Genomic DNA, 17,356 nt, shown 5'->3' with positions numbered 1-17,356 from the left:
GCTGGTTTCATGACTGCTCTAAACCAAATATTTCAAGGAATTATCATCTACAACATACTGAAACTAAATTAAGCTAAAAATTGCTTAATTTTTGAGCAAAAATTAATTAATGCTACTTTCTCCACCTTGTGCACCTGCCTATTAGTATAACTCTAACAAAGAGACCTAATAATATTAGTGGGGATAGCTTAATTAATTAGATTTTTTTTCTTTTAACTGAACTTAGATACTTACTGGCTCATATCCTCCACCTTTACAAAAGGTTTTTTAAGTCTACCTGCTTGAGAACAAACAAAACATTATTATTAGATATGTATAAATCCAAGAAATTAAAAAAAAATACTCTGGCTAAAAATCCCACCCAACTATGTACAGGTCCTCAATTTACAATCAGGATACACCTCAATAAATCCATTTTAAGTTGAAAATATTTTAAGGGGCGCCTGGGTGGCGCAGTCGGTTAAGCGTCCGACTTCAGCCAGGTCACGATCTCGCGGTCTGGGAGTTCGAGCCCCGCGTCGGGCTCTGGGCTGATGGCTCAGAGCCTGGAGCCTGTTTCCGATTCTGTGTCTCCCTCTCTCTCTGCCCCTCCCCCATTCGTGCTCTGTCTCTCTCTGTCCCAAAAATAAATAAACGTTGAAAAAAAAAATTTAAAAAAAAAAAAAAAAAAAGAAAATATTTTAAGATGAAACTGCACCTAACCTATCAAACAGCATAGCTTAGCCCTAGGCTAACTTAAAGCATGCTCAGAACACTTACATTAGCTTATAGTTGGACAAAATCATCTAACCCAAAGCCCAATTTTCTAATAAAATGCTGACTATCTGATGTAATTTATTGAAAACTATACTGAAAGTGAAAAACAGAATGGTTTTAAGCATACTGGTTGTTTACCCTTACGACCACGTAAATGAATGGGAGCTGCAGCTCCCTGCCGTTGCCCGTCATGAGTATTGTATGGCATACTGCCAGCCCGGGAAAAGGTCAATATTCAAAATGTGAAGTACGATGTCTACTGAATGTGTATTACTTTTGTAACATTGTAAAGATGGAAAATTATAAGCCAAACCATTGTAAATTGAGGACCATCTATATCCATTATCCATTTCATTTCAACTCAAAGTTTTAAGCCTCAGGTGAGATATTTTACAATACCAGCCCATTTCCAAAATACCAGAAGTTCTGTCTATATCATGAGATTCTTAAACTGAAGGGATCCCGCAAAAGATCTATGAATAGAATTCAGGAAAATAATGAGCTAAAACAGGAAAAATTTTCAACTTTTATTTTCACTGATCTCTAACCAAAATTTAACATTTCCTCCAGTTATGCATATAAGGAACAGGATCACAGTGGTATTAGCAGTGCCTGTAATTCTGATACTGAATAAAAGAAATACTTTCATATTAGTTATTACAGATATTCGAAAGCACCACTGATAGCTTACCACTGCAAAATTACAATAGCAATTAGAATCACTGCTAGAACTCATTTTTAATGTGTAAAAAAAATCAAGTATATCATGATTTCATAACTCAAAATATTCTGACAACTGAATTTCATTTACTGACTTTCTCAGTAATCTAATAATTTTTCAAATGTTTTTAAAAACATTATTCTGAAAAGGGGTCCATAAGTTTCACCAGACTACCATAGGTGTCCATATTCTAAAAAAGGCTAAGACCTACTGAACGAGTTCCCTGAAGTGTTGTTTACATGATTTTTCAGAGGAGTTTTATATGTTCTATTTTCTAAAGGCAAATCAAACACACTTAAGGATATCAAAATACTTACTTCTTGCTTTCTGTGTACCAATACCTACTCTTTTCCCCTAAAAAGAAAAAAAAAGAAAAAAAGTGAAAACACTGGATTTGAAAGTACTGTGACAATGGCAACTGCAATGGCTCTTTTTATCCTGAAGACCATCATACAGGGAAAGTATTAAATAAAAAAGGGTGATTACTGTAGTTTTGGGGGGGGGGGGAGAGAAGCTTGCTTTTAAAAATCAACTCAACCAAAGACATGAAACAGTGAACATAATACAAGCTCACTTTTATAATGCACCCCCAAAATACCTTGCATTCTAGCTATAATTGTTTTTGTCTTCACAGAAAGAAATCAACCAATGAGGAAAAGGTACAGTTAATGAAATAATCTAAAAGTCATTGTAAGTTATTTTTATGCTTTTACTCAACAAAACATTTGTGATAGAATGAACAAAGGAATTATTGAAATATTACAGTCTGTCAATTCCTGTCAAGGTGGAATATGTTCAATATGGTTAATCAATCCCCCTGATTACAAGTAAAACTCTGGATAAAATACAATAAGCAACTGCAGGAGAACAGAAAAGTAAATAAAAGCAGACATACTGTAGAAAGAATCCAAAACTTAGGCCACCTTTAAGGGACTACACTTCCCATCCTCCCCTTTATCTCACAATGTAACCTCTAATCACAGAGTTGGCAGCAATTAGTGGAGCCAGTGGCTAAAACTTCTATATAAACCACATATTTCCTGTAGTCCCAAGAGTACAAAGGAAATCCATGGACTATTTTTTCCTTTTCTCCCACAGTTCTACCTCAGGGTGGATTCCAGTTATCAAACTACAGTTGTAGGTGCCATAGGCAACTAAAATTGAGAAATCCTGACTTTCTAAACATAAGAACAAGGGAAAGGGCCATTGTAGGCTGGAGAGTGAAGGGTAGACTGCAGAAAGTAGCAAGTTGGAGAAAGGGATCCCTTATTACCTATATATATCCAAAATAGGTGTTAGGTTTAACTTCAAGGCTTTGAAAATAGAACTAAGATTTAAACACTGCCCAAGCCTTTGACTAACCTATAAGTGATACATGTGCAGAACAAACAGCTGCATACACATCTTTGAAAACCAAAACGGAGACTGGAAGTGCTATGTACAGAAATTGAGACAGAACTGATAGTTTGAACAAAACTTGACAAATGTTTGCTAAAACAATCACACACACAAAACCCCCAATCACGACAGCAACAAAATCAGCATTCTCCAGAGTACTGTAATAGCTCTGGAAGTCTATACAACATAAATTTGCAATATTTAATATAAATCAAAAATTATTTGACATATTAAGTATCAGTAAAAACATGATCAATTCTTGAGGGAAAAAGACAATCAGATGCCAACCCCAAGATGTTCCCAATGTCAAAATTATCAGAGAAAGACTTTAAGGGTAAACACAGTTAAAATGAATGGGAAAATACAAGTTCTCTGCAAAAAAGACAAACTATTTAAAAATAATCAAATGTAGTAGTGAAAAATACATGATTTGGAATTAACTGGATGGGCTTAAAAACACAGATGATCCACTGAAGTGTCAGAGAATTGGAAGACATCAATAAAAATCTTTACTTAGAAGAACAGAGGGAAAAAAAGGTGGGCGGGGGAATGAACAGTCTCTCAGGGACCCAATAAGCACCTTGTTTGTATTCTACTATAATTAACAAAAAAAGGTCTAAAATTAGTGTTACTGGAGATGCAGAAATAGAAGAAACAGAATGAAGAAAAACAAGTTTAACAAAATAGCTCAAACTTCCCAAACATTAAGTTTATAGATTTCAGAAGCTTAGTGAACAACAAACAGAATCATCTCAAAGTAAACCATGCTAAGGCATAACACAAACTGTTGAAAACCAAAGATAAATTAAAAATTTTGGAAGTACATAGAGAAAAATGATCATTATATATAAGAAAACAACAATCGAATGACTCCAGATTTTTCATCAAAATCTGTGGAAGCAAGATAGTTGTAGAACACCTGTAAAAGTACTAAAATAAAGGGGCGCCTGGGTGGCTCAGTCGGTTAAGCATCCGACTTCAGCTCAGGTCATGATCCCGCGGTCCGTGAGTTTGAGCCCCACGTCAGGCTCTGGGATGATGGCTCAGAGCCTGGAGCCTGCTTCTGATTCTGTGTCTCCCTCTCTCTCTGCCCCTCCCCCGTTCATGATCTGTCTGTCTCAAAAATAAATAAACGTTAAAAAAAATAAAATAAAAGTACTAAAATAAAGAATTTTTATTTATTTATTTTTTTAAGTTTATTTATTTTGAGAGAGAGACCATGTGCACAAGTGCACACAAGCAGGGGAAGGGCAGAGAGAGAATTTCAAGCAGGCTCTACACTGCCAATGCAGAGCCGAAGCAGGGCTTATCTCACAAACCGAACTGTGAGATCACAACCTGAGCTGAGATCAAGAGTAGGATGCTTAACCAACTGAGCCACGCAGGTGCCCCTGAAATTAAAAAAAAAAAAAAAAATTAATTCATAGTTCTTTATCCAGTGAAAAGATCTTACAGGAATGAAAGCAAAATAAAAACATTCTCACACTCTCCTCTATATGACTTTTTCGAGCTAAAAGGGTAAAACTGGTGGGTTTTTCAAAAAATGCAAATCTAACAAAATATACCACAAAAATTGGTTTGGGAGGATAAAAGGGTTCAAAAAGTCTTAAGCCTTCTACATTTTATTTGAAGGGTAAAATGCTAACTCTAAATAGACTATGCAAAGTTATATAGGTATAGTTTAAATCCTAAGCAACAACTAAAAACAAAACAAAAACAAAAACAAAAAAAATGGATATGGTCAAAAAGCCAAGAGATAAATTTTCCAACAATCTGAAAGGCAGCAGAAAATAGAGAAACAGAGAAATAAAATACAGAGAACACCAAGAGAAAAACATTAGTATACTTACTAGGCCTAAATTAAACAATACTGATAATTACTAAGTAGAAATCATTAAAAACATGCCAATTAAAAGACAGACATTGGCAGATTTAATAAAAAGACAAGTTCCAAATATCTATTAGAAACGCATTTAAAAAACACACAGACATGTAAATGGAGAAGGAATAAAAAAGAGCATGCAAACACTAATCAAAAGGAAGCTGGAGACACCTGGGTAGCTCAGTTAAGTGTCTGACTTCTGCTCAGGTCATGATCTTGCGGATCATGGGATAGAGCTCCACATCAAGCTCTTGCTGACAGCTCAGAGCCTGCAGCCTGCTTCAGATTCTGTGCCTCCCTCTCACTCTGTCCCTCCCCCGCTCTTACTGTCTCCTTCTCGCTCTAAAATAAATGTTAAAAAAAATTAATAGTAATAAAAAAAGGAAAAAAGTGGCAATAGTGTTTCAGACACACAGACTTCAGTACATGAAATACTAACAGGGTCACAGGGACATTATATGACAATAAGGTTACTTACTAATAGGGACAGAGGGACATATGATAAGATTAATTCACAAAGAAACATAAGAATAATATACATGTATACATCTAAGAAGACTCAAAATACATGAGTCAAAAATTGTGACAGAACTGGAAGGAAAAATACACAAATTCACATTATACTTGGCAACTTCGGTACTCCTCTCACTTTCAGTAATGGCTAGAATAAGACAAAAAATCAGTATGGATACAGAAAACCTATACAATTTGACCTATTTGACATCTAAAGAATACTCCACCTATTGGGGTGGCCTGTGTGGCTCAGCTGGTTAAGCATCAACTCTTGGTTTCAGCTCAGGTCATGATCTCATGGTCTGTAGGTCTGAGCCAGTTTGTAGGTTTGAGCCCCATGTCAGGCTCTGCACTGACAGCACAGATACTGCTTGGGATTCTGTCTCCTCTCTCTCTGCCCCTCCTCTAGTTGCTCTGTCTCTGCCCCTCACAAAATAAATAAACTTAAAAAAAAAAAAAAAGAACATTCCATCTATTAATTGCAGAATATACACTTTTTTTTTTAATATTTTTTTTCAACGTTTATTTATTTTTGGGACAGAGAGAGACAGAGCATGAACGGGGGAGGGGCAGAGAGAGAGGGAGACACAGAATCGGAAACAGGCTCCAGGCTCCGAGCCATCAGCCCAGAGCCTGACGCGGGGCTCGAACTCACGGACCGCGAGATCGTGACCCGGCTGAAGTCGGACGCTTAACCGACTGCGCCACCCAGGCGCCCCCAGAATATACACTTTTTAAGTGCACATGGAACTTGCATAAGAGACTATATTCTGGACAATGATACAAACCTTGACAAACTTGAAAGAACTGAAATCACACAAAGTGGGTGTTCTGACCATAAAAGAATTAAAACAGCAATCATTCATTGCTAGTGGAAATGTAAAATGGTAGAATCCTTTTGGAAGACAGTTTGGCGGCTTCTTACCAAATTCAACATACTCTTACCATCTAATCCAGCAATTATACTCCTTGGTATTTATCCAAATGAGTTGAAAACTAAGGTCCAAACAAAACCCTGCACATGGCAACCAAGATGTCTTTCAGAAGGTGAATGAGTAAGGTTGCAAATCCAGGCAATGGAATTATTCAGCAATTAAAATAAAAAAGCTATGAAAAGACATGGAGAAACTTTAAAAGCCTATCACTAACTGAAGAAGCCCATCTGAAAAGGCTACATACTATATGATACCAAATATGACATTCTGGAAAAAGCCAAACTATGGAAAAAGGATCAGTAGTTATGAGGAGGGAGAGAGAGATGAATAGATGGAGCATTTTTAGAGAAACTACTCTGTATGATACTGTGATGGAAGATACATGTCACTATTCATTTGTGCAAACCTACAGAATGTACATCAAGAGTGAATGAACCCTAACGTAAACTATGGACTTTAAGTGATGATAACTTATCAATAAAGATTCATCAATTTATAATCAATGTACCACTGTAGTGCAGGATGTTGATAGCGGGGGAGGCTGTGTGTATACTGAGAGGCAAGGGGTATGTGGGAATATCTGCCTACTACTCAAATTTACTATGAACCTACAGCTGCTCCAAAACAGTGTCTGTATGTATACTATATCCATAAATACCATATATATTATACATATTTAATGCATATCATAAACATATATATTATATACACATGCACACGCCCACATATATATGTATATAAAGCTCTATATAAATTGCGTGGGAATGCAGTAAAACAGAGCTCAAAAAAAATTTACAGCAAAGCTAGTTCTTTGAAAAGATTAATAAAATTGATAAAACTCTATCCTGATGAAGAAAAAAATGTAATAATGATCTCAGGAATGAAAAACGAAACCTCATTCAGACTCCATAGACACTAAAAGCTTAATTAGGGAATATTACAAACACCTTTGCCATCAATTTGACAGCTTAGACAGGAAGTACAAATTCCAAACACCAAAATACACTCAAGAAGAAATAACCTGAATTTCTTTTATCTAATAAAGAAATTGAATTCATAGTTGGCGATTTTCAAAAGAAAATTCCAGACCTAGATAACCTTACTAGTAAATTCTACCAAACATTTAAGAAATAAAACTGACTCGACAAAAACCCATCTAGAAAATAAAAGTGGAAATACATCCCAGCATTTGAGGAGAGAATTACCCTGACGCTAAAACCAAAGACATCAAAACAGAAAAAGAAGACCGATATTCCTCATGTACATATGTATGTGTATACGTACATGTACACACACGTACACACACACACACACACACTCCCCAAAATTTCAAGTAAACCGAGAAAAGAAAAAAAACTCCAAGCACTTTATTTTTTATTTATTTATTTTTTTTTTTAAATTTTTTTTTTTCAACGTTTATTTATTTTTGGGACAGAGAGAGACAGAGCATGAACGGGGGAGGGGCAGAGAGAGAAGGAGACACAGAATCGGAAACAGGCTCCAGGCTCTGAGCCATCAGCCCAGAGCCTGACGCGGGGCTCGAACTCACAGACCGCGAGATCGTGACCTGGCTGAAGTCGGACGCTTAACCGACTGCGCCACCCAGGCGCCCCAACCAAGCACTTTAAATAGTGGAGCAAAATGCATTCATTCAACTTTAGTACTTGGCAAGCCAAATTTTCCAGAAACATTTTCTTCTCATATACAAACAAAATTTCTTACATACATACAATCAATCAATCAATCCCTGACAAGTATACATCCTGGACTACAGATAAATTTGGTATTCTTTTCCTTTTTGTTTTGAGAGAAAAGATCTGTTTCACAGCTATTTTATCACACTTTCATTGTTTTTCTTGTTTCACCAGGGCAACAACCCCTAGTGCCGGGCCCATAACAGGACTGAATATCTGTTGAATATTGAGGGTTGTAAGTGTAAACAAAATATCCCTGAATACTTTTTAAACTATGAACCATGACCTATTAGCAGGTTACTATCAACTTAAGAGTTGTGACTAGTATTTTTTACAAATGAAAATACAATACTATTGAAATACTGGCATAAATCACATTAAGGGTAAATACTATTTCATGAAACTTGTTTCAGATATGTACTTAAATACACTGCATGTAGACAGAAATACATTTGTGTATTCAGAGACCATAATGTCCTTGTGAGTTTACATTTTCGTATTTGTTTCTATATACCATCCAAAAACTCTGTAAAGAACAGTAAAGGTAGCTTAATGCTATTTAGCATATTTCAAGTAAGGTATATTCACCCATAATTTTTTTAAAATTTGGAAATAGCCATTTGGAGGTTTGTTTTATCACTTGTAAATAAGACATTCAAAGCATTAAGTATTAAGTAAACTATTTGTTACTTTCTGCAAATTGTTCCTATCTTATACAAATGCAAACTTATTAAAAATATAAAATTCATTAAGACTTTAGGTATCTTTGCACATAACATGCATATATGGAATACTCATGATGTAAAATATGTTTCTTATTGAAAACTGTGTTCAGAAGAGTTTAAAAGTCACTGTTCCAATGTCACTATTACCAGCAAACATGCTTTACTGGCAACCAGACCTTTCATATCTATTCAACTAGGTTACTCTCCTATTAATAATCTCAGTAATTTTCCAAACCTTTCCAAATAAACTCTAACTCCTTTATACAATGTGCAAGGTCCTATCTGAACTTCGTAATTTTTCCTGCTTCATCATTTATCATTCTCCCACACAAAAATCAAGGTGCATTTGATTTCAGAAAATTTCCCTGACATGCCAGCCTATTTATGTCTACATGTGTTTATACATATACTCTTCTATAAAATTTTCCTTTTATATTTTAATCATTTTAGGATTGACGAAGAATAAGCAGATCACAAAAGAATACACTGGTATGAGAACTGTGAGAAAAATGAGAGATGGTAACTTCCAGAAGAAAACAGGTGAACTAAAAAGGAGATGAACAAAAGCTCACAGAACCAATATGACTGGTTTTAAAAAGTGTTAACTCCAGGGGTGCCTGGGTGGCTCAGCTGGTTAAGCGTATGACTTCAGCTCAAGTCATGATCTCACACCTTGTGGGTTCAAACCCCACGTCAGGCTCTGTGCTAACAGCTCTGTGTATGTCTCTCTCTCAAAAATAAACAAACATTAAAAAAAAAAAAAAGTGTTAACTCTATTTGGCAAATCAGTCCGGAGTTTTACACTTCATAGGCTAAAGAGTGAATGGGAAGTATGAAAGTGGAGATTTGAGTTTAGATGATAAAAAGATTGGATGGTTATCAGGGAAGGATGGAGATCAAAAGAGGTAAGTTTTATTATACTTATTTTAAAGGATGGAAAAGCCCTGATTTGGTATAAAGGCTCTAAGGAGGAAGCTAGTTTTTGAAAAGGGAAGACACAAGATATGGAAACATTAGGTCTAACACTGCAATGCCTAATGTACTCAATTAGCAAATATTGTGAATTCAGGCCAGAAAGCCACAGTGCATAACAAGATTTTGTCATAATGCTATCCAGAGCAGTTGAAAAGTAAACACATTTCCTATTTATGTTCACCAAAGAAATAAATTATATATATTAGAAGCTTCTCCTGCAATAAGCTAATTATGTTTTCCTTCAGAACTGAACAAGAGTATCTAATAAAAAGCAACAGCAGCCAAAGAAGCAACCAAAAATAAATACAACTATGCCAGCCTCCCAGGAACAACTTTTACCTCAGGAGTAATCCTAAAGTTAAATGATACATAATACCTTATTCAAATAACAGAGAGATGGAAACAGTACAAAGGCTTACCTTTGCTGGCAAGTTATATTTTCTACTTGGCAAGAATAATTTATAGATAAATAAAAACCAACCTTGATCACTGTGATTAGTTTAAAAATTAAGGAAAATAACATACCACATCTCTTACAGAAGTGCTTGATTTCTTGAGTAAATATAATTCTTTTTTCTTTTGTTCAATGTAGTATCTAATGTCTTCATTAAAAAAAAAAAAGTTTAGGATTAGCATTTTCATCTTTAGAGTTAAGCACTGCTATTTTCTTACTACTAGATTTAAGTAATTCTTTCACCTAAATCATTATAGGTCATTATAGGACCTCTTGCTATCAGAATACTCCCTACCTAAAGTTAGGAACCAAGGGGTACAAATTAATACTTTTAACAAATATTGTCAAAAAATTGATAAAATCCTTACCATCAATATGAAGAATTTTTACTCCCCACGATAAGGCATTTGATAATATACTATTTGAAGGAATAAAATCCTGTAAAATAAAAAAGGTTTGACAGTTTTTCTAGAAAATTACTAACTTAAATGAGCTAAATTTTAAAAATTATTTGAGGGTTAATGTCACTGAGGTGGGTATTTAGTAACATACACAGTTACAAGGGCAAAGAGTACACCAGTTTTTATTTTGCGATTTCTAAAATCAACCCTGTTTAATATATTCCCATATACTTCACAATTAATCCCACTGTAGCCTTCCAATTAACAGTTTCAAGAAATTTCATTTAAAAATACAAAAATGCCATAAGCTTCGTATGTCTGCAGTAATATTTTAAAAGGCCACAAGATGGAGATGTTTCTTCATGAAAAGTAGATTCTGTTCTTTGTAAAACAAGACACATGCTGATATTTACGCTTTTCCTACTTAAAATTAGGAAAGGAAGATTTGGAGAACATCTCCGTTTCCACATGAATTTTTAATAACAGAATAAATACTGTCAGTTTTTAAATTTCATACTTACATGGTCCTTGATAGCTTTTTCAACTAATAATTTTCCTCTGCTCAAACACACCTATTAAAGACCAGAGATCAAACGTTAAACATTATAACATAATGCCTCATTGGGAAAAAATTTAAAAATAGCTAAAATAAATAGATACAATTTATAAATTTTAATAATAAAATATCAAAAATAAATGAAAGGTATCTGTACAAGTATTACAGACTATCAACACAATAAATGTACAGTAAAAGTGAGTTCCTTAGAGTCTTGGGAATAAGATCTATTAAAGTTTGCTTCTTTTCTTGATAGAGCAACTAAACAATTAAATGAGACCATAGGTTAGTTTTGTAGTAAATTCTATTAAACATTAAAAATAAAATAGCTAGATTCTTCTGAAACTGTCTATAATTAAAAACTAAGTTTAGATTCTAATTCCCTATTCAAATGAAGATCTACGAATATCAATTGTATATGTTGTCTTTACATGGTATTTCACATTTTAAATACTGGAGATGCAATTGAAATGCTATGAGCAACAGTTCATTTGGAACCATTCGCTAGTATATAATCTCATTCCTGCAAAAAAGCATTAAAGTGAAAAAATGCATGAGCCTTCCTGGAATTTTTTCCCCTTCTTTGTATTTGTTTTTTCTCCTTCCACAATTTATCCTTGACTATAATCTTCAAACTTACTGTCAACAGAGTACTAGAGATAACTAAATAACTAAAACAGAGACTGGCAAACTTTTTCTGTAAAGGGACAAATCGTACATGTTTTAGGCTCTACAGGCCATATAGTATCTGCCCCAATTATCCAATACTTCCTATATAGCAAACTCAATTTGTAAACAAACAGGACTGGTTGTATTTCAATAAAACTTTATGTACAATGACATCTGAATTTAAATTTGTCACAAAATATTCTTTAGATTTTTGCCCAAGCATTTAAAGATATAAAACCCATGCTCATAAGCTGTAAAAAACAAGTGGCAGGCCGGATTTGGCCTACAGAATCTTTGTTTGCTTACTAACGCTGTGAAGCAAACAAAAAGTTTCCATTTCTTCTTTAAATAATGATCTACTGTTACTTTTAGTTGTAAATTACTCTTCAAAATAAAAGTCATCCCCAAATGCAAAGCTATTATTTTAGCCGAGCATGATTGCATAATTATTAGGAGAAAAATCACCATACTTTAAGACAATAACTTTATTGGGGTGCCTGGGTGACTCAGCCGGTTAGGCGACTGACTTCAGCTCAGGTCATGATCTCGCCGTTTGTGGGTTCAAGCCCTATGTTGGGGCTCTGTGCTGAGAGCTTGTAGCCTGCTTCGGATGCTCTCCCTCTCTCTGTCCCTCCCCCACTAGTACTCTCTCTCTCAAAAATAAACATTAAAAAAAAAAAAAAAGACTGGAAAGCCACACACAATGTAGATATTCTACCTAAGTGAACTCGACTGTCAGTCTCTTGAAAATCATGAGATCCTCCAGCTATGGCCTTTGTGAATGTAAGATACTTACTGAATCTGGAGATTTAAAAGAACTTCCATCATGGCTGGGATGAGGTGAGGTGGTTTCTGCAGTATATGCAGATTCTGGACTTGGTACAGGAGAAATTCTTCCCAACGTTTGTGCAAATTTAGCTTCCTTTTTATTTGAAATAAGGTAACTGATATCTTTGCTGAGAAATTCTTCAACTCGCTAAAGGAAACCAAAGTATTTTCAAATAAGCCATATAAACTATAGACTGTTTCATATTTTTAATATAAAATGCAAATTTGATACATTGTAATAATTAGTAGGGGCGCCTGATGGCTTAGTCAGTTAAGGGTCCAACTGGCTCAGGTTATGATCTCATGACTGATGGGTTCCAGCACCACATCGGGCTCTGTGCTGACAGCTGAGAGTCTGAAGCCTGCTTTGGATTCTGTGTCTCCCTCTCTCTGCCTCTCCCCTGCTCACACTCTTTTATCTCTCTCAAAAAATAACACATTAAAAAAAATTTTTTTTAATTTGTAAATTGGGGGTTTTTATAAGGTGTTCTTCTGACTATGAGTTCTGAGCAAGTACAATGGGAGTTCCAGTAACAACCAGCATGGGCTAGATACTATTTTTAAGTACTTTATATATCCCAATTAGTTTAATCCACAACAACTCCATGGTCCTAATATTGCTAATATCCACATTTTGTGGAGAAGAAAACTGAGAAGTTAAGTGACTTGCTGCAGGTTACAACAGCAGTAAATAACAGAACTTGAACATAGGTATTGTGACTCAAGTCCATCCTCTAAAGCACTACAGTTCAGTAGAACTTAATGCAATAATGAAAATGTTCTTTACCAGCATATTGTCCAATATGGTAGCCAACTTGCCACATTTGGCTACTGAGTACTTAAAACGTAACAAATGTAACTCATGTGACCAAGCAACAGAATTTTAAACTTTACTTAAATTTAAATAGCCACGTGTGCCAAATGGCTATCATACTGGACAGTACAGCTCAAAATCAGTTATAACATCTTTACGTATACAAGGGGACCTTTACCCTTTGAGTCTAAGGTCAAAGACAATTACCCTACTGAAATTTTTGAAAACCACTGTTTAAATGCCTGAATTTATAAATGCAGGTACCAAATGTCAACATTATCAAAGATCATTCCCATCCAAGGACAGGAAAATTAAAGTAGACATAAATACTATCAATCATTAACTACTTCCATAAATGAAAAATTTCTAAAATATTTTAAAAAGCTGTATCTAATTTCTATAGGATCTTACAACATAAATGGAAGTAACAATAAAAACAGCAAAATATGTAACATGAATTAATTCCATCTAAGCATTAAGCAGAATCTGCTGCTTATACCAGTGGCTAGATGTAAATCACTATTTCCTTTTTTTCTGAGCAACATTTCATCAACTAGTAAATAAGATATTCACATTTATTAATTCCAGGGATTATAAACTCAAATGCCTACAAGTGCCAGCAGGAATATAAATTCACAATTTACACATCAAATGTTTTCTTCATTTTCATAACTGTGGCTTCAGTGCTGCCAGAGGTTCCAATTTTTCCAAACAAGCCCAATCTCCTATATATTTTTTAAAAATTGTGATAAAGTATATGTAAAATTGACTATTCTATTTTTTAGTACACAATTCAGTGGTATTTTAAGTACATTTACAATGTTGTACAACCATTACCACTATACACTTTTATAACTTTTCCATCATCCTAAGCTGAAATTCTGAGTCCATTAAACAGCAAGCCCCCCCCCCCCACCAATTTTTTTTTTCTCTTCCTAGCCCTTCTTAACCTGTGTCCTACTTTGTTTCTATGAATTTAACCATTCCAGATTCTTCATACTGGTGCAATCATGTTCTTGTTCTTTTGTATTTGAGTTATTTTGCTTAGGACAGTGTTTTCAAGGTTCATCCATATTGTGGCATGGAAAAGAATTTCACCCCTTTTCAAGGTTGAATAATATTCCATTACAGGTATAGACCACATTTTGTTCATCCATTGATCCTGATGAAAATTTGGGTTGTTTCCACCTTTTGTCTATTGTGAATGCCACTATGAACATATCTCTTCAAGGCCCTCCTCTCAAATCTTTTGGATATAACTTGTTTTCCACGCAGTTGCACCATTTTATAACTCCAACAGTGCACAAGGGTTCCAAATTCCACATATCCTTGCCAACTTATTTTTTTGACACTGACCATCCAAATGGATGTGACATGGTATCTCCTTGTGATTTTGATTTGTATCTTCTTAATGATTAGTGATGTAGAGCATCTTCTCATGTGCTTATTAGCCATTGGTACATCTTCTTTACAGAAATGTCTATTTTAGTCCTTTACTCATGTTTTGACTGGGTTGTTTTTTGATGTTGAGCTACAGGAGCGCTTTATATATTCTGGATATTAACCTCTTACCAGGTACATGATCTGCAAATACTTTTTCTTCCCATTTTGTGCGTTTTTGCCCTCTTGATAATATACTTTTGTGCACAAACGTTTTCATTTTTATGAAGTTCAATTTATCTATTTTTTCATTTATTCTCTGTGCTTTTGATTTCATATCCAAGGAATCAATGCCAAATCCAATGTCATGAAGACTTTTCCTTATATTTTGTTTTAGCTCTTATGTTTAGACCTTGACCCACTGGTAATTAATTTTAGCATATAACATGCATATAGCTTCATTTTTTTTAAGTTTATTTAGAGAGAGAGAGAGAGCAAGCGAGCAGGGGAGGGGGGCAGAGAGGGAAAGAGAGAATCCCAAGCAGGTGTCAGGCTGTTAGCACAGAGCCTGAAGCAAGCCTGAACTCATGAACCGTGAGATCATGACCTGAGCTGAAAACCAAGAGTTGGACGCTTAACCGAGCCACCCAGGCACCCCATATTTTAAACATACTCTTTCCTAGGGGTGCCTGGGTGGCTCAGTCGGTTGAATGTCTGACTTTGGCTCAGGTCATGAACTTGTGGTTTGGGAGTTACAGCCTCGTGTCAGGCTGTGCTGACAGGTTGGAGCTTAAAAACTGCTTCAGATTCTGTGTCTCCCTCTCTCTCAAGAATAAACTTAAAAAAATTTTTCAAATATACTCTTTCCTCTATTTAGTTTGTTGACTCTACCTGGTATATTCCTACTAGACTTTCAAGCCTTAGGTTAAACTCTACCTGTGCAATGATTTCTGAAGGCAAAGTTAATCATTTTCTTCTCTGTATTCTAATGGCAATTTCAACATAATTTCTGTTAGACACGGACAATGCTATATTGTAAATGATTTAGGTGTCTCATATTCCCAAAGACTAAGCGCAGTAGAGTACATCTTACTTATTTTTGCATCCCCAGCAGCTAAAATAGTGTTGGTATATGAAAGACACCAGTGAAACAATTCTGTAATGAATTTGCACATGCCCAAATTATAATCAGTCTTCAAAGCAGAGTTAAAATTGGGTCTGCAAAACAGCTTCCAAAATTTCTCTATTGGAAGTAATTTCTCCCTCCTGTTGACACTGTATGTTGTGTTACAATTAATTGTGCCCATGTAATCTCTACCAAGATCAGAAGTTGAAGGCAGGATGGACTTAAGACTCATTTTTGAATCTACCAAAACACTTAATACCATGCCCTATAGAATTGATTTAGTTTCATCAGTCTTCAATTTATTAGCTGTTGCTGAATTTAGGTCTTTTCAAGAGTAAACTCAAAACTTATTTTTGAGTCACTGAAGGTTACAGTGAACATCAGATAAGGAACTCTGTCCTCAAAGTTCATGATATGGCATTTGTCCTTACATCTCTGTTCTTCTCCAACTGCTTTATTTTGGCACAAAATGTTTAAATATGGGCCTAAATATGGTTGGTTCCATGTCTTTTTTAGATGGTTTTATAACAGCTATATTCCTTGCCACTACCAGAAGATATTTCCCCAATAGGTCAGACTTCACTGCTGTGTTTTCAGTGGTTGAACGTCTCAGAAGTGTACTCTCTAGATAAATGGGGTATGTTTTCATTAAGAGTAGACAAAACAAATTCATAAAGTGGACAAGTACAGAAAAAAAACCACTGGTAATAATCTGAAGATCAATTACAAAATGAAAAGGGTCTAAGTAATCCTAAAAAATGCATTAAAAAGCATCAGCCTTTCAAGGAATATCTATTCAACTAAATATTCCTTAACGTTGAGCCCTAAAACTCTGTCTAGAGGTCAAGATTCTTTTATAGTTCATGTAAAAGATGACCATTACCATAGTTTTTTTTTTTAATGGTAAAAGTGGTAAAGTGCTAAGAACAGAAATCAGGACATCACTAAATTATTGGAAAGATAGTGTGGGGGAGATATCATAACTTGATAAAAATTTTTTTTTTTTAATTTTTTTTAATGTTTATTTATTTTTGAGACAGAGGCAGAGCATGAACGGGGGAGGGTCAGAGAGAGGGAGACACAGAATCTGAAACAGGCTCCAGGCTCTGAGCTGTCAGCACAGGGCCCGACGTGGGGCTCAAACTCACGGACTGCGAGATCATGACCTGAGCCGAAGTCGGCCCCTTAACCGACTGAGCCACCCAGGCGCCCCTAAAATTTTTTTTTTTAAAGCTAATAAATCAGGGGCGCCTGGGTGGCTCAGTTGGATAAGAGTCCAACTGTGGCTCAGGTCATGGTCTCGCAGTTTGTGGGTTTGAGCCCTCGTCGGGCTATGTGTTGACATCTTAGAACCTAGATTCTACTTTGGATTCTGTGTCTTCCCCTCTCTCTCTCTCTCTCTGCCCCTCTCCCGCTCATACTCTGTCTCTCTCTCTCTCTCTCAAAAATAAACAAACATTAAAAAAAAGTTAATAAATTAAGTTTAGTTGAAAATCCACAGCTTGAGGGAAAAAATCTGGAAATTTATG

The 17,356-nt window shown here is 35.3% G+C and overlaps 1 protein-coding gene across 4 annotated transcripts in view; it reads right to left on the bottom strand.

Annotated features, from left to right (window-relative positions):
- DBF4 (DBF4 zinc finger) overlaps positions 1-17,356 on the bottom strand; it is a 31,793-nt gene that overhangs the window by 10,822 nt on the left and 3,615 nt on the right. The window contains exons 3-8 of one of the 4 annotated variants that reach the window (XM_030307900.2): positions 12,476-12,655; positions 10,976-11,026; positions 10,422-10,491; positions 10,125-10,201; positions 1,795-1,831; positions 235-277 (exon numbers count right to left, since the gene is read on the bottom strand). In XM_030307900.2, coding sequence (XP_030163760.2) covers positions 235-277; positions 1,795-1,831; positions 10,125-10,201; positions 10,422-10,491; positions 10,976-11,026; positions 12,476-12,655 — 458 coding nt within the window. Of the gene's footprint in view, positions 1-234; positions 281-1,794; positions 1,832-10,124; positions 10,202-10,421; positions 10,492-10,975; positions 11,027-12,475; positions 12,656-17,356 lie in introns of all 4 variants that reach the window. The other 3 variants (XM_030307898.2, XM_030307901.1, XM_030307902.1) reach the window with 3 other exon arrangements.

Source organism: Lynx canadensis, chromosome A2 (assembly GCF_007474595.2).
Source record: "Lynx canadensis isolate LIC74 chromosome A2, mLynCan4.pri.v2, whole genome shotgun sequence".
In the NCBI taxonomy this organism is placed as follows: domain Eukaryota; kingdom Metazoa; phylum Chordata; class Mammalia; order Carnivora; family Felidae; genus Lynx; species Lynx canadensis.
This window is presented reverse-complemented; position numbering and strand designations above follow the sequence as displayed.